The sequence below is a fragment of the Caretta caretta genome, chromosome 6, assembly GCF_965140235.1.
Source record: "Caretta caretta isolate rCarCar2 chromosome 6, rCarCar1.hap1, whole genome shotgun sequence".
NCBI lineage: Eukaryota > Metazoa > Chordata > Testudines > Cheloniidae > Caretta > Caretta caretta.
The window spans coordinates 124,532,959-124,553,128 of NC_134211.1; the positions used below are offsets into that span (position 1 = coordinate 124,532,959).

Sequence of the window (20,170 nt, forward strand, 5' to 3'; positions counted from 1 at the left end):
GCCCAAGAACGTGGGGGGGAGGCTACAGGCACCCAGCCACTCCACCCCAGAGGATTGCCCAAGCAACAGAAGGCTGGCATTCAATAAGTTTTGAACTGTAGTGTGGCCTTGTCCTTCCTGCCTTCCCTCATCCACCACCCCACCCGGTGCTTCCCTCCTCACCCACCCCTCCCGGGCTACCTTGCAAGTTTTCCCCCTATTTGTGTGATGAATCTATAAAGAATGCATGATTTTGAAACAATAATGACTTTATTGCCTCTGAAAGTGGTGATCGAAGGGGGGAGGTCGGTTGGTTTACAGGGAAATAGAGTCAACCAAGGGGGCGAGTTTTCATCAAGGAGAAACAAACAGAACTTTCACACCGTAGCCTGGCCAGTCATAACACTGGTTTTCAAAGCTTCTCTGATGTGCAGTGTGCCCAGCTGTGCTCTTCTAATTGCCCTGGTGTCTGGCTATGCGTAATTGGCCACCAATTTGCCTAAACCTCTCACCCCGCCATAAAATTCCCCCCCCCTTACTCTCACAGATATTGTGGAGCACACAGAAAGCAGCAATAACAATGGGAATATTGGTTTCGCTGAGGTCTAACCTGGTCAGTAAACTGCACCAGCGAGCTTTTAAACATCCAAATGCACACTCTACCACCATTCTGCCCTTGCTCAGCCTGTAGTTGAACTGCTCCTTACTACTGTCCAGGGTGCCTGTGTACGGCTTCATGAGCCATGGGAGCAAGGGGTAGGCTGGGTCCCCGAGGATAACTATAGGCATTTCAACATCCCCAACAGTAATTTTCTGGTCTGGGAAGTAAGTTCCATCCTGCAGCTGTTCAAACAGACCAGAGTTCCTGAAGATGCGAGCGTCATGCACCTTTCCTGGCCATCCCACGTTGATGTCGGTGAAACATCCCTTGTGATCCACCAGTGCTTGCAGCACCATTGAAAAGTACCCCTTGTGGTTTACGTACTGGCTGCCAAGGTGGTCCAGTCCCAAGTTAGGGATATGTGTTCCGTCTATCGCCCCACCACAGTTAGGGAACCCCATTGCAGCAAAGCCATTTAGTATGACCTGCACATTTCCCAGAGTCACTGACCTTGATAACAGCAGCTCAGTGATTGCATTGGCTACTTGCATCACAGCAACCCCAACAGTAGATTTGCCCACTCCAAATTGATTTCTGACTGACTGGTAGCTGTCTGGCGTTACAAGCTTCCTGAGGGCTATTGCCACTCGCTTGTGAACTGTGAGGGCTGCTCTCATCTTGGTATTCATGCACCTCAGGGCAGGGGAAAGCAAGTCACAAAGTTCCATGAAAGTGCCCTTACGCATGCGAAAGTTTTGCAGCCACTGGGAATCATCCCAGACCTGGAACACTATTCAGTCCCACCAGTCTGTGCTTGTTTTCTGGGCCCAGAATCGGCGTTCCATGTCATGAACCTGCCCCATTACCACCATGATGTCCAAATTGCCAGGGCCCGTGCTTTGAGAGAAATCTGTGTCCATGTCCTCATCACGATCGTGATCGCGCTGTCGTCGCCTCCTCGCCTGCTTTTGCAGGTTCTGCACATACTGCAGGATAATGCGCAAGGTGTTTGCAATGCTCACAACAGCAGCGGTGAGCTGAGCGGGCTCCATGCTTGCCGTGGTATGGCATCTGCAGGAGAGCAGAGTTGCAGCGGAAGCGGTGGATGACGACGGATGCTACGAGAATAGATATTTATACAGAATGACAAGAGGACCTGTGAGGTGGATTCATGGCACCAGGAGAGCAGAGTTGCAGTGGAAGTGGTGGATGACTACGGCAGTTAGCAGTCCTACTGCACCGTCTGCTGACAGCAGTATGGCATCTGCGTGGAAAAAAGGCACTAAATGATTGTCTGCCCTTGCTTTCGCGGAGGGAGGGGCGACTGACAACATGTACCCAAAACCACCCGCGACAATGTTTTTGCCCCATCAGGCATTGGGAGCTCAACCCAGACTTCCAATGAGCAGCAGAGACTGCGGGAACTGTGGGATAGTACCCACAGTGCAACGCTCCAAAAGTCGATGCTGACCACGGTAGTGAGGACGCACTCCGCCGACTTAGTGCGCTTAGTATAGACATACACAATTGACTGTATAAAATCGATTTCTAAAAATAGACTTCTATAAGATTGACCTAATTTCATGTTGTAGACATACCCTTCGTGATAGTTGGTCACTTTACACCAAAAATCACAACACTATTCAGGTTAGTCCCAATCACAAAGGACCAGTCACTTAGCCCAAGTCAGTTTGCACCTTAGATCTCAGACTAAAGACGATGCTTGCAGCCAATTCTATAGTAAACTATGTAAGGATTTAAGAAAAGAAATGAGAGAGTTATTACAAGGTTAAAGCAGGCAACATATATACACAGATGAGTGACAGTTACAGGTTTAAAAGGTGACTGAGTAAAAGTAAGCTGTTAGCTCTGAATGTATTTTATGGCTAACCCAGGCCTGTTTTGAAGCTCCAGCCCGGGGAGAGTCCAAACAGCGAAAGAGATAACACATTTTCTTGTCAGCTATTTTTATTTCTTTCTTCCAGAATTCAAGCTGAGGGGACCTAGCCTCTTTATGGGTGCAAGGGGGTAATTAATAAAGTCTTTGTATTGTGATGCCCCACGATGGCCAATTTAGTTTTGATAGGTCTTCTCGATGAACAGGAGATGATCTCTTTTGACTGGGTTGACAGTTACCATGCAAAAACTTAAATATTACCTTACAGCAGATGATAAAGAAATTGAGAGATTAATGAATGCAGCAATTTACATGTATTTTATAAAGTCTAAAAACTAAATAAGTCCAACACCCATCTTAACCATTCTGACAGACAGGTGAAACAGACTGGTTTCCAGCAATGAATTTGTCAGTGCTCAGCTGAGCCTAAGCCTTGGCGAGAGCTAGCCCCTGGTCTGCCAGTGTCCCAACCTCATTCCCCCTCCCTTACTAAATCCCTGGGGCCCTAAGAGGGCCTCAGTGTAGAGCACAAATCACAGGAAAATGCTAGATAGATGCTAGAAAGCATTTAAAAGACCCGAAAGCATCTAAAGATGGTAAATTTCAAAATAGTTGGATGCTTTAGTAATGAGAGCTGCCACTTGTGCCGTTAATGGCGGCGATTAACATTTCTGTAGAGCTTTCAATCAGAACAATCCCAAACCATTTTACACATAGAATATTCTGTACATAGGATTCATATCACCCCCTACTGACATGCAGCCACCTCTGAAGTAAAAAGAGAGCAGCTGTTCAGCATTACACACCAAAAATGCCCAACATTTTACAGCAGGAAATGAAGAAAAGTGTAATCAAGTGAAGCTACAAGGGGAATTATATGAGGCAGTGTGTGACTGCAAACTGGAATTTCTCCAGCATAGTGTTTTAAGCACACTCTATATGTCAAAGGTGCCGTATGGGTTTTTAGTGTCCACAAGTGGCCCAGGCCTTGGTTTTATGTTCCCTCCTTCTGAGGTTGATCAAATCCAATAAAAAATCTTTATTGGCAGGCCAAGCTGTACAAATATTGCCAAATTATAAAAAAGATGGAAAGCTCAGACAGGGGAGGAAGATGCAATGTATCAAACATCATCTGCCCAGGTTAGAGACACTGGAATGCCCAGGTTGGTGGTGGCGGTGGCATGTGGAAGGGCGTTTATCTCTTGTGCCTAGTTGTTGTTAATGTCCATTCCTGGTTGTGAGGCAGATGCCTACATGCCACAATCGGCTGTTGCTTTCATTTCTCCCAGAGTTGCATATGGTATTTCTTCCTCACTTCTGGATGGAAAAGCAATTCTGAGGGCTTGAGGGACTATCTTCTGGCAAACCTGAGTATCTTGGCTAGCAGAGTAGAAAAAGTCTCTTTGTATAGATATCTACCCCGGCCCAGTTCTAATTTTCAGGTTGTGATCACTAATTGTATACATGGGAAGAGTTGCTAGCTGATTGTATTGTGCTGAAGGGATCAGCAAGTGGGTCCAGTGGCAGTGTAGTTTGTTATAATTTTTCACCTGCCCTTCCCAGGGGGTTATGTATTGTCTTTTCAGACTTCTGTTTTGTTCCTAAGATACTTATATGGCCCCTATAACGATAGTATCTGAGCATCTCACAGTCTTTAATGTGCTTATGCTCATAATTCCCCTGGTAGGTGGGGCAGCGCTATTATCCCCATTGTACAGATGGTGAACTGGGGTACAGAGAGGCTAAGTGACTTGGCCAAGGTCACACAAAAGTCTGTTGCAGAACAGGGAATTGAACCCAAGTCCTATGCTAGTGTCCTAATCGCTGTAGTATCCTTTCCCCCTTCCACAACTTATGTGTCATTTGGATTTGGGTGGGGTTGTTTGACAGATGTAGCAATGCCAGGGTCTGGCTGTGGTGTGTTCTTGTGGTTCTTGTGCATCTGTGGACCATGCAGTGTTGTTAATCCAAAGTGCTCAAACACTTTTGAGTCAGGCCCTCAAAAAAGCAGTGGGATCAGCTGCAAAGACAGGAGAAATGACTCGGGGTCCAGTTCATTTGCAATCTGATTACAAGGCCTTTAGGGGTTATGTTTCCACATCTTTCTCCCCACCCAAGAGGGCTAGAAATTGGCCTTATTCAAAGTAACAGCAGCTCAGCCTCTCACTTATTGCCGGGACTCCAGGAACTGGGGCCTTCAAGGGACCCTGAGTCTCTGGGGGGCGGAGGGGGGGGGCAGGAGAGAGCCGGGGGGGAGATTCCATGGGTGGAGGCCCCTGGGGTGGTTGGAGAGGGACCTGAACATCTGTATGGAGGTGGGGGGAGCGCTAGGTGGCTGTGGGGGAGGTCCCTGTGGGGTGGGGTGAGTCTCCGAGTCTTTGTGGGGGGGAGCTCCAGTTTTGTGCGTGGGGAGTTCCCAAGGGGAGGGGAGCCCCATGTGGGTGGGGAGGACCCTAAGTCTCTGTAGGAAGGGGGGTGCCCACTTGGGGGTAGCCCGTAGGGGGAGGGGCCCCGAGTCTCTGTAGGGATTGGGAGCCCCAGGTCGGGGGGGGGGAGGATTTCCCTGGGGGGAGGGGCTCCCCAGGCGGGGGGAGGGGCCCCGAGTCTCTGTCGGAAGTGGGATGCCCCCATGGGGGTAGCCCGCGGGGGGGGGTCCCGAGTAGGGATTGGGGCGCCCCCGCCGGGGGGAGGGGCTTTCCTCTCCCAGCCCCGCCCACTCAGGCTCCGGGCCGCCCAGCGCTTTGCCCGGAGTTCCCGCGGGGCGGGGCCCGGGGCCGGGGCCCGCGGATTGGCTCTGCGTCCGCCTGCGTGTTGGCCCCGCCCCTGCCACGTCCGTGCGGCGAGTGCGGCGCGGAGCCGGCGTTGGGGGGAGGCCGCTGGAGCCCCGCGCCCGTCGCTGCGTGAGCGCCCCGGGGGGTACGTTCTGGGGGGGCTGGGCTGAGGGGGGGGGCACGTTCGGTGGCGGACCAGGTTGGGGGGCACGTTCAGTGGGGGGGCTGGGTTGGGGGGCACGTTCTGTGGGGGACCAGGTTGGGGGGGTTGTTCGGTGGGGGGGGGCTGGGTTGGGGGGCACGTTCTGTGGGGGACCAGGTTGGGGGGTTGTTCGGTGGGGGGGCTGGGTTGGGGTACATCTGGTTTGGGGGCTGGGGTGGGGGGCACGTTCTGTGGGGGACCAGGTTGGGGGGGTTGTTCGGTGGGGGGGCTGGGGTGGGGGCACGTTCTGCGGGGGACCAGGTTGGGGGGGTTGTTCGGTGGGGGGGGCTGGGTTGGGGTACATCTGGTTTGGGGGCTGGAGTGGGGGGCACGTTCGGTGGGGGACCAGGTTGAGGGGGTTGTTCGGTGGGGGGGCTGGGGTGGGGGCACGTTCTGCGGGGGACCAGGTTGGGGGGGTTGTTCGGTGGGGGGGGCTGGGTTGGGGTACATCTGGTTTGGGGGCTGGAGTGGGGGGCACGTTCGGTGGGGGACCAGGTTGGGGGGGTTGTTCGATGGGGGGGCTGGGTTGGGGGGCACGTTCTGTGGGGGACCAGGTTGGGGGGTTGTTCGGTGGGGGGGCTGGGTTGGGGTACATCTGGTTTGGGGGCTGGGGTGGGGGGCACGTTCTGTGGGGGACCAGGTTGGGGGGTTGTTCGGTGGGGGGGGCTGGGTTGGGGTACATCTGGTTTGGGGGCTGGAGTGGGGGGCACGTTCTGTGGGGGACCAGGTTGGGGGGTTGTTCGGTGGGGGGGCTGGGATGGGGTACATCTGGTTTGGGGGCTGGGGTGGGGGGCACGTTCTGTGGGGGACCAGGTTGGGGGGTTGTTCGGTGGGGGGGGCTGGGTTGGGGTACATCTGGTTTGGGGGCTGGAGTGGGGGGCACGTTCGGTGGGGGACCAGGTTGGGGGGGTTGTTCGGTGGGGGGGCTGGGTTGGGGTACATTTGGTTTGGGGGCTGGGGTGGGGGGCACGTTCAGTGGGGGACCAGGTTGGGGGGGTTGTTCGGTGGGGGGGCTGGGTTGGGGTACATTTGGTTTGGGGGCTGGAGTGGCGGGCACGTTCTGCGGGGAACCAGGTTGAGGGGGTTGTTCGGTGGGGAGGCTGGGGTGGGGGCACGTTCTGCGGGGGACCAGGTTGGAGGGGTTGTTCGGTGGGGGGGGGCTGGGTTGGGGTACATCTGGTTTGGGGGCTGGAGTGGGGGGCACGTTCGGTGGGGGACCAGGTTGGGGGGGTTGTTCGATGGGGGGGCTGGGTTGGGGGGCACGTTCAGTGGGGGACCAGGTTGGGGGGTTGTTCGGTGGGGGGGCTGGGTTGGGGTACATTTGGTTTGGGGGCTGGAGTGGCGGGCACGTTCTGCGGGGAACCAGGTTGAGGGGGTTGTTCGGTGGGGAGGCTGGGGTGGGGGCACGTTCTGCGGGGGACCAGGTTGGGGGGGTTGTTCGGTGGGGGGGGCTGGGTTGGGGTACATCTGGTTTGGGGGCTGGAGTGGGGGGCACGTTCGGTGGGGGACCAGGTTGGGGGGGTTGTTCGATGGGGGGGCTGGGTTGGGGGGCACGTTCTGTGGGGGACCAGGTTGGGGGGTTGTTCGGTGGGGGGGGTACGTTCAGTGTGAGGTACGGGAGGAGAGGTCTGGGGAGATACAGTAGTTTAAGGGGGGGTGCTGGCTGGGGCGGGTACACAGTGGATGGGGGCTGGGCTGAGGGGGCACATGTTGGGAGAAGGGGGGCTGGACTGGGCATACCGGGTGGGTGGGGGGCTGGATTAGGGAATATCCAGGGGTTAGGGCTGACTGGGGGAACACATGGTTGGGAAGGAGGTTGGGGCTAGGGGGCTCCTGATGTGTGGGGACTGGGGTGAGACTGTGTGTGGGGCAGGCAGAGTGGGGGATATGGTGGCGGGGACAGGGGGATGAGAGTGTAGGGGAAAGAAGTCTCTTTCCTCCTAGCCCAAGGCTGACCCTGGGTGTACTTCATTGTAACTTTTCCATGCAGACTAAGCTAGCGTTCACCTGTGGCTGGGATCCCTGGACAGCTCTCCCTTAGGGGAGGTCTGCCTGGTCTCCTCTAAAGAGATGTTCACTCCCCTCCTGGCTTTGTTTAATTAACTATGGCGACTAATGGCTCTATTTGTGAGAATACAAATTTTAAGTACGGTAGAACCTCAGAGTACGAACACCTCGGGAATGAAGGTTGTTCGTAACTCTGAAATGGTCATAACTGAACAAAATGTTATGGTTGTTCTTTCTAAAGTTTACAACTGAACATTGACTTCATACAACTTTGAAATGTTACTTTGCAGAAGAAAAATGCTGCTTTCCCTTGATTTTTGTAGTAGTTTATGTTTAACACAGCACGGTACTATATTTACATTTTTTTTGTTTTTGTTTCTGGTGCTGCCTGATAGTATACTTCCAGTTCCAAATGAAGTGTGTGGTTAACAGGCCAGTTTGTAACCCTGGTGTGCGTAACTCTGAGATTCTACCATAGTTCTGTTGCCATCTGCCCTGGTGTGTCCTGGAGACTAGCACAGCACAGTGATGTCAGAAGGGAGTGGAAGGAGGCAGGCATCTCAGAGTTGCTACAGTGAGGACATGTTTCAGAGTAACAGCCGTGTTAGTCTGTATTTGCAAAAAGAAAAGGAGTACTTGTGGCACCTTAGAGACTAACCAATTTATTTGAGCATAAGCTTTCGTGAGCTACAGCTCACTTCATCGGATGCTTTTTCCACACACCTTCAGTGTGGTTCAAACTCTTCCTGATGGTGTAGGCTCCCAGCTCACTTGACTTCCTTGGACATTGCTCACATGTACCCAACTGCAGAACGTGGTCTTAGAAGTGGAAGTTCCCTATAATTAGTTTGCAGTACACTGAAATAGTTTTTGACTGCCCCTTTCCTGCCAGGCCCCTCATCTTTGGCAAAGGAGGACAGGACTTTTTCAAAGCATATTCATGTCTGTTTAAACTGTCATGGGTGCTGATATTGAACAGGTCCTCTGCACTCCTTCCCAGTCTGAGCTGGGATTGATCCAAGCTCCTATTGGTTTCTAGAGGAAACCCAGGGACCAACCAGCCTTGTGTCTTGTAGCGTTGAATTATATAAGTCAGTTTATTACTTTATCAAAATAATACTAAATGAAAAGATGTTAATTTTCCTGGTGTTCTCTTCTCTAATATTTCTTTTCAGTGTGTGTTCTGAGCATTCTCTAACACAATACTGAAATTACTTCCAATTTTGTTCTGCATAGAATATTGTTTGAGTAGAGCTCTATTATTTTACGATCAGCCATGAGTTCTGGGTAAGCTTTTTAAAGAGAGAGGTTAATAGCAGCATAGGATGATCCAGCAACTAAAACTAGGCATGCTCGGGTTTATTTAGTCCGACATAACATTAGCTATCATATGAGGTATCAGAGCTATGGCTTGAATTACAGTGGCTTAGTTCTTGTCAGCCTTAGAGTAATTCAAACACATATTATAGCTTGAAAGTCCACTGCAGACTTTGGCATGGTCTAGTCACTAAAGCCCAGGACTGGGCATCAAAAAACCTGCATTCCCATTCCTGGCTTTCCTGAGACCTTGGGAATGTCACTTAACCTCTTGGTGCCTCAATTTCACCACCTTTTAAAATTAAGATAATACTTAGCTACCTCATAAGAGTACTAGGCTTAATTTGATTGTATAGTCCCGTGAGATCCTTCAGTAGAGGTTCAGTGTTACTTCCAATTTTTTTTTTAAAGGTAGGTGGAGAGTTTCTGTTAGCGTTTACCCAGAAGGGATATACACTGCAGATGTTTTCATTTAAGTATATCAGTGTTTGTGAAAAGGGCGTATATGTAAAGGTCATCATATACCAGCAGGTAGAGAGAAAATATTTAGTGCTTCCTGTTGTACTCACAGTGCTGCCTTCTGATCTGACACTTCTGTGCTCTGGATTCCATTAAAATGCCTCATACGTAACACATTCTGCATTTTTCCCTAGACAGAATTACAGAGATGTTGCACTGTCTTATAATTCATGTAAAAGGCATTTTTTGAAATATAGGGATCCCAATAAAATACGTTTTACAACTTAGTTTACTTTGGCATGTCCAGTGGTATATATGAACACTGTATCTTGCATTGAAGAGTGGTGGCTTTTTGGTTCAACTGAAGATAGATAAAGAGGACTCTTTTTAAAAAAGAGAAAATCTAGCCTCAGAAGTCGCTCTTTTGTGTTCTAGTTCATTTTATATACCCCATCAGATAGTCTAGTTACAGAAGCAACACACACACACAAAGAATGTACCTCTAGATTAAAGAAATCAGCAAAATTTCCCTTGTTTCCCATTTTTTATTCTCCTCCCCTGACCCACTGAATAACAAACATTTCCCTCATATTCTATTTTAATCATTTACAGTTGTCGCACTGTAACCATGGCAGTGCTAGCCAAGTGGTGAAACAGTCAGTGAAAACCTGCGCCTTTCAGTAAAGACTGCATTTGATTTTGTAAATTTTAAACTACTAGTGTGGCCTTGAATGGATAGTTGAAAAAAAAATTCTATCAGCAAAAAGTGTGTAATTTTGCTTATCCAAATTGCAGTCTCTATAGCTTTGAGGTACAGTAGCGAAGTTTGCATTTCTTCTTCTTTATTTGGAGTGCTAGATTTTTTGAACTGGGTGTAAAGGCTAAGCATACTGTACAAAATCTGCTCTAGTTACCTTAATTCCATAAGAAGTTTGATTCATTAGCACAAAAATTAAATTAAATGGGCTTTACTTAACATGCATTAAGGAACTTCAAAGTATGTACTTTTATTGTTTGTTTTTAACCCCAAATCCTGGTAGGTTCTAGTTCAAACAGTACAACTGCTGATAAAGTAAATAGGAGATTAAATTTCATTAACTTCTCATTGCATCATAGAGAAAACACGTTACTGTGTAAATAGCTGGAATAAGGGTATAAACATACAATCATATTACTATGTAGCTACCAGGATTACTGGGTATAAACATTAACTCAATCTCAAATGTTTTTTATAGAATGCATCTATGTTTTGATTTCAGTACACCTCCTGCAACCCCTGCTGCCATGATGCCTGATGACATACCAATGTTTGACCCACGTCTCCTTCAGGAACTTGACTGGAGCCAGAACATAGCAACATTTTCTCCTGCCATCTCGCCTTTAGACCCAGGGGGTGGTTTAGTTCTGAGACCCCTTTGCACTGCTGATATAAATAGAGGTGAAGTCCAGTTCTATTTCCTATTGTGTAATGAATATTTTGGATCAGAATTGTACACAGTGCAACCTGCACTCAACCATTTCCAGTAGGTTGCCCTCACTTCATTATTAACCATTTTGAAATCATTCTGAGATTTACAATCCAATCCAATCTAATCTGTACTTTAGTTGAGAACCACCTCTTATATCTCATCTAGGTCCGTATAGGGCCCCATTGTGGTAGCTGAGTGCTTAGGCGTTTGATACTTGCTTGTGGTCACTTAAAACAGATTTTCCCGATATTTAGAATGCACTAAAAACAAATCTTAAAGCTCAAATCTTTCAAGTAATCCACATGTTCCTGTTCATCACAATCTCTTGTAGAAGTAACATACATTTCTTTTTAAAAACAGTATACTGATTCGTATTCATTTGAATGTTAGAAAATTCAACTAATTCTTTAGCTGTGGAACTTGGGAAAACTTGTTTTGAAAATACAGTTCAACATTCAAATTATTTCTCTGAGGATCCATGAAAATGTAAACCTGATAGGGTATGTCTACACTGCAGTTAAACACCTGTGACTGGCCTTGTCAGCTGACTTTGGGCTCATAGGGCTCAGGCTATGGGGCTGTTTAATTGCAGGGTAGAGGTTCAGGCTTGGGCTGGATCCCAGGCTCTGAGAACCTGCAAGGCTTTAGGGTCGTACCCATAGTTTCTTAGCATTCTGTCTTTGCTTTGATTCACATCTCTTGTCTGCTTTCAAAACACTTCATTGTTACAGCATTAGACAATCATTTAACATTGCTTATGGCGTGAGTTCAAAATTAATGTTGAATTCACTTTCAGGATATAGAATTCTGTCAGTATACGTATGGAGTATGTGGAGTTCTTTACATGTAACTAAACTAGACGGTAGGTGGTATATGGAGAAGTCGATTCCCTTCACATCATGAATCTCAACGTACTTAAAAACTTCACTTTACTTGGAACACGTCAATGTTGCTTTTGTGTGGTATGTGTTACATATCTTGAGGGAATACAGGGGGGCGTTCTAGGAGCTGTTTCAGTAATCATTCAGGTGTCACATTGTCTCCTCTGCGTGGGTACAACTATATGGTGTAAAGTGCTGTTTTTGCTTGCACAATTGTGTGCACAGACTTACAGATTAGAATTTGTACCTGAAATGCTGGAACCATATTCTTTGGGCTAGTTAATTGCTGATCTTTATCTGGTATTAAACTTTTTTGTTGTTGTACTTTTCTGCAACAGGCTTTTTTAAGGTTCTGGGTCAGCTGACAGAAGCTGGAGTTGTCAGCCCTGAACAGTTTATCAGTGAGTACATTATTCGTTATTTTGGCATTTGAAAAGGGGAAGGGTGGGAACAGGAAGTTATTAATGTTGACAGCATATCTGATCATGAATGAACCTCTTGACTTCTGTAGCTGGATGATGCCACAGGCGAGTTTGTTAGCCCAGGCCTCTCCAGGCAGATTTCAGCATTTTGAGGTGGTTTAGGATCTCATGGTCACTGTGACATTCATTCGCCTGTCCCAGGTGACTTCAGAGTTCACGCGCACAAATGGGGCAAATTCTAGTTCTTTGTGTTCAGGTAGAGTTTTAGAGAGAACGTGTCTTGTTATGGTCTGTCCATCACCACTTGCAGTTTGAAGTTGGGGCTTGTCTTCGCTCCTGTTGAGGCAGTGAGCTTGTTTCACAGATTCCAAGGCCAGAAGGAACCATTGTGATCTCCTAGTCTGACCTCCTGTGTGACTAGGGCCCTACCAAATTCATTGTCCATTTTAGTCAATTTCACAGTCATAGGATTTTTTAAATTGTCAATTTCATGGTTTCAGATATTTACATCTAAAATTTCACAGTGTTATAACCATGAGGGTCCTGGCCCAAAAGAGGGTTGTGGGGGGGTCATGGTATCTCCTGTGCTGTTGCTGATGGAGGTGCTGCCTTCAGAGCTGGGCAGCTGGAAGCGCAAACATGAGGGTCTCATGGTATGGGGGGATGTCATCACTTTCTGAGCAGGGGTAGGGCCAGCCTTACAGTGAATGACCACCCAGGGCCCCATGGTCGGGGGGCACTGTGGTTCCACACACACGCCTGCCCCCCGCTTCCCCCCCAGCCCAAGGCCTCTTTAACCTCCAAACACTGGGCCTGGAGCCGGGGATGGGCAGGGGTGGGGGCAAGGTGCCAGAACCTTTGTAGAAGTGCGGTGGGGAGGAGGGGGCACTGGATTCGGGGGCATGGAGCCACACACCCTCACTTTTTAACATGGGCGTAGTTTGAGGGGCCAGGAGGCGGTACTGTTTCATGGTGTGGGAGCTGATAACCGTGATCAGGTCCCCCACCATGAAGTGCAGCTCTTACCCAAGGCTTGCAGTCTGTGAGGGCAACTCTACCTCCTAGCCCCCCAAACTATGCCCTTGTTAAAAAGTCAGAGGGACATGGCCTCCTGAGTCCCCTGGTTCCAATGCTGTCCTGGTGGGGCTGGGGAGGGACAGAACAGGACTTCCTCTTCTGCTACAGAGGCCGCTATCTGGGCTGGGTTAGATCCACCTCTGGGAACTTCCCCCTGGCTGCAAGAAGCACTGCAGCTGATCCCTGCGCAATGAGCCCTCCCCCCGTGGTTGGGAAGTGATGGGAGCAGGAAGCAGTGCGGGGATGCGGAGCTTTCTGCAGCTGGAGGAGGTTCCCGGAAGTGGGTCTCACCTGGCCAGCCTCCATCACGACCCTTGGTGAGTTGTTCCAATGGTTAATTACACTCACCATTATTTCCAGTCAGAATTTGTCTAACTTCAACTGCCAGCCATTGGACCGTGTTATACCTTTCTCTGCTAGACTGAGGAGTCCATTATTAAATATTTATTTCCCACATACTATAGATATTTTTAGACTGATCATGTCACCTCTTAACCTTCTCTTTGTTAAGCTAATTAGGTCAAGCTCTTTGAGTCTATCACCATAAGGCATGTTTTCTAATCCATTAATTATTCTTGTGGCTCTTTTCTAAACCCTCTCCAATTTATCAACATCCTTCTTGAATTTTGGGTACCAGAACACACTATTCCAGCAGCAGTCGCATCAGTTCCAAATACAGAGGTAAAATAACCTCTTTGCTTCTACTCGAGTTCCCATTTATGCATCCCGGGATTGGCTCTTTTGTCCACAGCATCACACTGGGAGCTCATGTTCCACTGATTATCCACCATGACCCCCCAAAACTTTTTCAGAGTCACTGCTTCCTAGGATAGAGTCCCCCATCCTGGAAGTATGACCTACATTCTTTGGTATACATTTACATTTAGCTGTATTAGAATGTATATCATTTGCTTGAGTCCAGCCTACCGAGTGATCCAGATTGCTCTGAATCAGTGACCTGTCCTCTTCATTGTTTACCACTTCCAATTTTTGTGTCATCTTGAAACTTTATCAGGTCACTGATAAAAATGTTAACTAGTGTAGGGCCAAGAACCCAGCCCAAATCACATTCTGAGACTTATCAGTTAGCCTGTGTTTAATCCATTTAATATCTGAGTATATTATGTCAACACTATTACCTTTATCTACCGAACTTGTAATCTCATTAAAAGAGAGACCAAGAAAGGGTATGTCTACACTGGCAAGTTTCTGCGCAACAAGTGTATCCACTTTTATTAAAGCGCTGGAATTAAACTGCCGTTGCGTGTCCACACTGTGCTCCTTGTGACGCTGGAGCGCATCCACTTTAGCCGCTCTTGCAGTGGCAAAGAGAGCAGTGCATTGTGGTAGCTATCCCACTGTGCAACTGGCCGCAGGATGCCTCGGGAAGGGCTTGCAATGCCTCACGGGGAAGGCACAGCGTCCCATGATGCCGATTTCTCAATCCCATTGTTCCGTGGGCATCCTACTAGATTCCCAGCTGCTTTTCAACTGAAGCGGAGGGTGGGGCAGAGTGTATGACAGGGAATGTGTGTGTATGGAGAGGGGGAGAGAGAGAGTGTGTGTGTTTTGGGGAACAGAGTGTGTCTCACACACACACCCTCAACAGCACAAGCATTCCACATTAATGGTTTGCTTTGTGTCCCGGAGCAGATCAGCACAGGACGCAAGGGCTGTCAGCTTTGAAAGGGGCGGGGCAGCCAGCCATGGTTCAAAACCATGAGCAGACCGGCCACTTGAGGGGTAATGGGACCCTTCCGGAGGCCAGCTGATTGCTTTCTGCGCTGTAATGTGTTTACACTGCCAATACGGCGCTGGAGCCTCTGCACTGTAAGGCTTCCAACTCTCGTCGAGGTGGGATTTTTTTGCAGCGCTGCAACTGAGGAGTTTCTGCGCCCAGAGCGGCTTGGCAGGGTGTACACCTTGGGAGTTACACTGCAGAAAGCGGCTTTACTGCGCAGAAACTTGCCAGTCTAGACAAGGCCTGAATTAGGATCTGTTTTCCATAAACCTGTGTTGATTTGCATTAATTACATTACCCTCCTTTAATTCTTCACTGAGTCCCATACCAGCTGTTCCATTATCTTGCCTGTGATCAGTGTCAGGCTGACAGGCCTATAATTACCCAGGTCATCCTGTTGCCCTTTTTTCATTGGTCTGCTTACAAAAACTAATAGGGCTTCAAGCTAAAGTCTGTCACTGTGAGGAAGAGTGATCTACCTTGATCTTAGCGGGTCTGTGATGCTAGCAGCAAGGGAAGGGTCTTCTCCCTGCATCTCAGAACACAAGAATTTGTATTGTCTACTCTTTTTTAGCCATTTGCATCCTAATTTGAAACAGATCCTTTTTGACTGTTGAGTTTTGTCCGTTTCTAATTTCTTGATCGCCTCTTGGGTTGTGGCGTTGAATTCTTCAGTGCTATGAATTAGAATTTATCCTTCGAAATAAGTTCATGTGGCTGTTAGTTCTAATCCATTAATAAAATGTGTCTATCTTACTATTCTCCTGTTCCCACAGAAACCTTCGAACACATGAAGAGATCCGGTGATTACTATGTGACTGTTGTGGAAGATACAAATCTGGGACAGATTGTTGCTACAGCAACACTGGTTATAGAACATAAATTTACTCATTCATGTGCAAAGGTGTGTTTGTGCATTCCAGACTGTAATTATAGAGAAAAAAATTACATTAAACTAACTGTTTTTCAAAAATAGTAAATACAGTTTACTGTCAAACTGAATAAGATTAGTATACTCTTAATGTAAGCTACAAAGACATTTTAAGATCTGTAAAAAGAAAAGGAGTACTTGTGGCACCTTAGAGACTTACAAATTTATTTGAGCATAAGCTTTCGTGAGCTACGGCATCCGATGAAGTGAGCTGTAGCTCACGAAAGCTCATGCTCAAATAAATTGGTTAGTCTCTAAGGTGCCACAAGTCCTCCTTTTCTTTTTGCGGATACAGACTAACACGGCTGCTACTCTGAAACCTGTTATTTTAAGATCTGTTTTCCTTGCCTGTCAAAATATGATGCAATGGTAGAGATTCACTTGTTAATTTAACTGAAAAATGACTTAAAGGTGCTATAGTAAACTGAACACACACACATATATTTCCTCAGAGAGGAAGGGTAGAAGATGTTGTAGTAAGTGACGAATGCAGAGGAAAGCAGCTTGGCAAACTGTAAGTATTTCTTCACAGTCTTTACCTTGTAACACCATACAGGTCAGGAACCCCGTATATCCCATCCAGTTTCTAGCATCTGTTAACACACATGCTATAGTTGCTTCGATGAACATGTACGGATCAATAACTAGGCTCAAGCCATAACAAATCACTCCTCTGCGTGTGCATGCGGACATGGGCACACCCCTCAAGTCACATTGTGCTCGAGGGCATGTTTGACTAATGAATTGCAAGTACCTACCTAACAGCTGAAATGAACTGCCCTTTAATAGATGCTTCTGCATTCTCCATGGGAAGTTAGCTAATCTGTTTTAATTCATGTGAATCATTTTACACAATGGCATTTCATGATCTACTGTAAGAAAGGGTGCTGTGCTTCCTTCATGCCGCTGCAACAAACTCAAAATGAATTTTTTTCTCCAAGTAAAAGTTGAAGTAATATTTCAGGTAGAAAACTGAACGGCTTCTATCACTGCAGTTTAAGCTTCTACTGCACAGAGAGGTATCATCTAATAGTAGTAATGAAATGTTTGCATTCATGCTGAAGAATTGAACTTTAATTGATCCAATGCCATTTTATATAACCATTCGTGTTCTCTGTCTCTTTCAGATTAATGTCTACGCTTACGTTGCTAAGTAAGAGACTGAACTGTTATAAAATTACTCTCGAGTGTCTGCCCAAAAATGTGGCTTTCTATAAAAAGTTTGGATATTCAGTATCTGAAGAAAACTACATGTGTCAAAAATTCTTTAATTAAGAACTTCCAGCTTTTCTTTTGTAAAGACTATTGGTGGAGGACATTGTGATACAAACTCATTCTCTTCATGGAAAATTTAAATAGTTTGTTGCTGCAAATGTAATGAGCCCTGTAGATACCGGACAACAGATGTGTAAAAATTGCAATTTGAATGACATTTTCAAAGGTCTCGGGGGGTGATGAGTGGTTGGTACTAATTTTACTACTGTTCAGCCTAAGTGAAGCTTTTTTTTTGTTTTGTTTTTTTGTTCTTAGCTGGGTTATAAAGGGTATGGTTTTTAACAAAAGGTATATATTTTTAATCACAAAATTTTTCTTGCCTTGTATTTTTCTAAAGTTCTGCGCTTCTTGGTAGCCAAAGGGCAGGTAATGTGGGGGTTGAGCTTCTCTCTGTACTTCATTGAAGGAAAATGTAATCTGTGTGGGGAACACACCCTATTACGCAGCAGTAGTAAGGCAGAAAAGGAACTTGTTTTATTTCTAACCTTAAAACGTAGACTTCAGTGCTATTGACATTAATGTACCTAAAAGTTTCATAGCCATTAGCTTCCAAAAATTAGATTGAACAGATTATAGTTGGAGGGTATAATGTGGCTATAGTAGACATTTATTGGCCATACTTCATTTATATTTTAAAATATCAACTGAATACAGACTACATATTCAGGACCTGCACTTCAGCTGATATATTGGAAAGATTCAAAGCAGTCACTTACAAACTTGTGGCTTGTGCACAGAGCAAGGAAATTCTAAAGTTGTTTAAAGTGCAAAATATTTTTCTCATCTTGAGTAAGGCTTTCCGTATTTCTGTTCTATTTAGATTAATGTCATTTGAGAACAAGAGTTAACACCTTCTGTATCAGTGATGTGCTCCAAGTTAGTGAACACATTTGACTTATTACTTGCCACACTTAATTCTACTGGGCCAGATATACATTCTTCTTTGATGGTAACTGCTTACACAAATTTAATTGCTGATTAGCAAAGAAATCCCAAATCCTGGTACCAAAAGCTTGAAGCTGCTTTGGATTGTCCTGTCTGCTCTTAACATTGGGTAAATGATTTTAGCAATTCTTGCCACTGATGGCAATAAAACCCTTGTTTCAATGGTAACATATGGTAGGAGAGTGACAAAAACTACAGTTATGAATAGGGTATTTTGAGTAATAAAGGTTACTACAGAACAATCTCTTCTTGTTTTTGAACAATTAGGCCTTAGAAACTGTTCTCTTTTCAGCTGAGGACTACTTTAAGTTGTGGTGAGGGTTCTGTTTAATGTAATCAATAGTACTCTAATATATTGTTTTCTTGGTGATGTCTAGGTTTTATTTATTTTTTTTAAAAAAGCATTGTTTAATCTAAAATAAACAGACTGCCATATTTTCCTTGTCCTTAATGTGTTTCACATTGAGGTTTATACCAGCTGTGTGTGTACTTCCTTAAAATTGTCTAGATCCAACCTGATCGTTTTTGCCTTCCCTCATCTGGAGATCACCTTTTTAAAATATCTGTTAAAGATCATGGTCTCTTTTCTCCGAGTGATTTAAATAAGGATATTGGATGCAGACCAAACTTTCTTCAGAACGACCATTCCTGAGCTCTGTAAGGAGAGACTACAAAATAAAGAAGCCCAGTAATACTAATAGTAGCTAATTAGAGACTATCAATCACTTGAACTTTACCAGTCCTGGAGCTGGAGAACTCCTGTTTATTCCACCTGGGGGTCCTAAACCTGAGCTAAACAGTCCAACCCTTTGCTGAATGTGACAGAAGCACACCTAACTGTTGGGAGATGGTACAGTATGTAAATGTATTTTTGCTACCAGCCAAGTTTAAAATGAATACGTTATTGCTGAGAAAGCTAGCAGCAGTGCAAAAACACACAGCCTCTCTCTTCCTTGCTTTAACCTTATGAAGTTCAGAAAGTGCTAGTGGACATTTAAATAAGGAAGTGACTTTCAAGCCTTTGTGATTAAGACTCCAGCTTCCTAGCAGAAGTGACAGCTGGTTTATGCGACACCAGGTTAATGTGGATTTTCCTGTTCTTCACAACTTTAATCAGATGTTGAACTTTATCTAGTTTAAAGTACATTACAGTATGCAGGGGTCTTCCAGGGGGTACATCATCTCATCTAGAGATGTGCCTAGTTGTATAACAGGCTACATAAAAAGCACTAGCGAAATCAGTACAAACTAAAATTTTGTACAATGACTTGTTCATACTGCTCTATAGACTATACACTGGAATGTAAGTACCGTATTTCTATCCCAATTGATCAGTTTTATAATTTTATATGGTGAAAATGTGTGTCAGCCATTGTTCAGGAATAGTGTGCTGTGACACTTCTGTATTTTTATGTCTGATTTTTGTAAGCAAGTTGTTTTTAAGTGAATTGAAACTCAGGGCTACACAAGACAAATCAACCTTTCCAAATGACTGTACCCCTTCAAGAGTCTTGAGAGCCACTGATCTACGGGACCTAGTCCATTCAGGTCCTTATTAGAGTGAGATGGTTCCTGGCCTCATTGCTTCCCAATTAAAAATAACTGGTAAGTTCGTAAGAAAACATGTACAAGAACATGTAGGGAGCTGTTATAGGCCTACCTTATATTGATTTAAGACAGTTAAAGGCTTTGGTCTATTACATGTTGGATAATGCATTTACTGGGAGAAATCCAGCTCACGCATCTTGCGCTGACGGGTACGAGCTTTCCAAAGTACTGTTCGCTCTGTATCAGAGGCTACATTCTGAACCCTGGCAGACTGATGGTAGCAAAACCAGCAGTTGTTGAAGTTACCTCTTCCTACTGCACCTTTAGCTGTGCCAGTCATCTATGACTTGATAACTTAAGGTTAAACTGTATGGAGTTAACTTAGGCTCCGTCTACACTACTGTAGTAAGTCGACCTACGCTGTGCAACGAATAACATAACTGGAGCCAACGTACCTTAGGTCTAGTTACTGCAGGGTCTACACAGCAGGGTGTCGACAGGAGAAAGTCTCCCATTGACTTACTTTACTCTTCTTGTCAGGGGTAGAGTACAGGGGTCAAAGGGAGAGCAATCTGCTGTCGATTTGGTGGGTCTTCTCTAGACTTGCTAAATCGACTGCCAGTTGGAAATATTACCTTCTGCCTGTAG

At 46.2% G+C, this 20,170-nt stretch overlaps 1 protein-coding gene across 2 annotated transcripts; it reads left to right on the forward strand.

Annotated features, from left to right (window-relative positions):
- The first annotated feature begins 5,298 nt into the window (after window positions 1-5,298).
- GNPNAT1 (glucosamine-phosphate N-acetyltransferase 1) lies at window positions 5,299-18,409 on the forward strand. 2 transcript variants are annotated; one of them, XM_075129995.1, is made up of 6 exons: window positions 5,299-5,377; window positions 10,493-10,671; window positions 11,922-11,984; window positions 15,600-15,727; window positions 16,207-16,268; window positions 16,882-18,409. In XM_075129995.1, exons 2-6 carry the CDS (start codon window positions 10,518-10,520, stop codon window positions 17,027-17,029), a joined length of 555 nt encoding a protein of 184 aa, XP_074986096.1. In that variant the 5' UTR covers window positions 5,299-5,377; window positions 10,493-10,517; the 3' UTR covers window positions 17,030-18,409. The 2 variants fall into 2 exon arrangements, with proteins under 2 accessions (XP_074986096.1, XP_048710821.1); XM_048854864.2 differs by having other exon boundaries at window positions 5,302-5,393.
- Window positions 18,410-20,170: the final 1,761 nt, after the last annotated feature.

What these genes read in the sequence shown, in the direction of transcription:
- GNPNAT1 (XM_075129995.1), top strand. Translation starts at nt 10,518, where the DNA reads ATGATGCCTGATGACATACCAATGTTTGACCCACGTCTCCTTCAGGAA. An exon ending in CACTGCTGATATAAATAGAG is followed by an intron (nt 10,672 to 11,921) that starts GTGAAGTCCAGT and finishes TTTCTGCAACAG; the next exon opens with GCTTTTTTAAGGTTCTGGGT. An exon ending in TTACTCATTCATGTGCAAAG is followed by an intron (nt 15,728 to 16,206) that starts GTGTGTTTGTGC and finishes ATATTTCCTCAG; the next exon opens with AGAGGAAGGGTAGAAGATGT.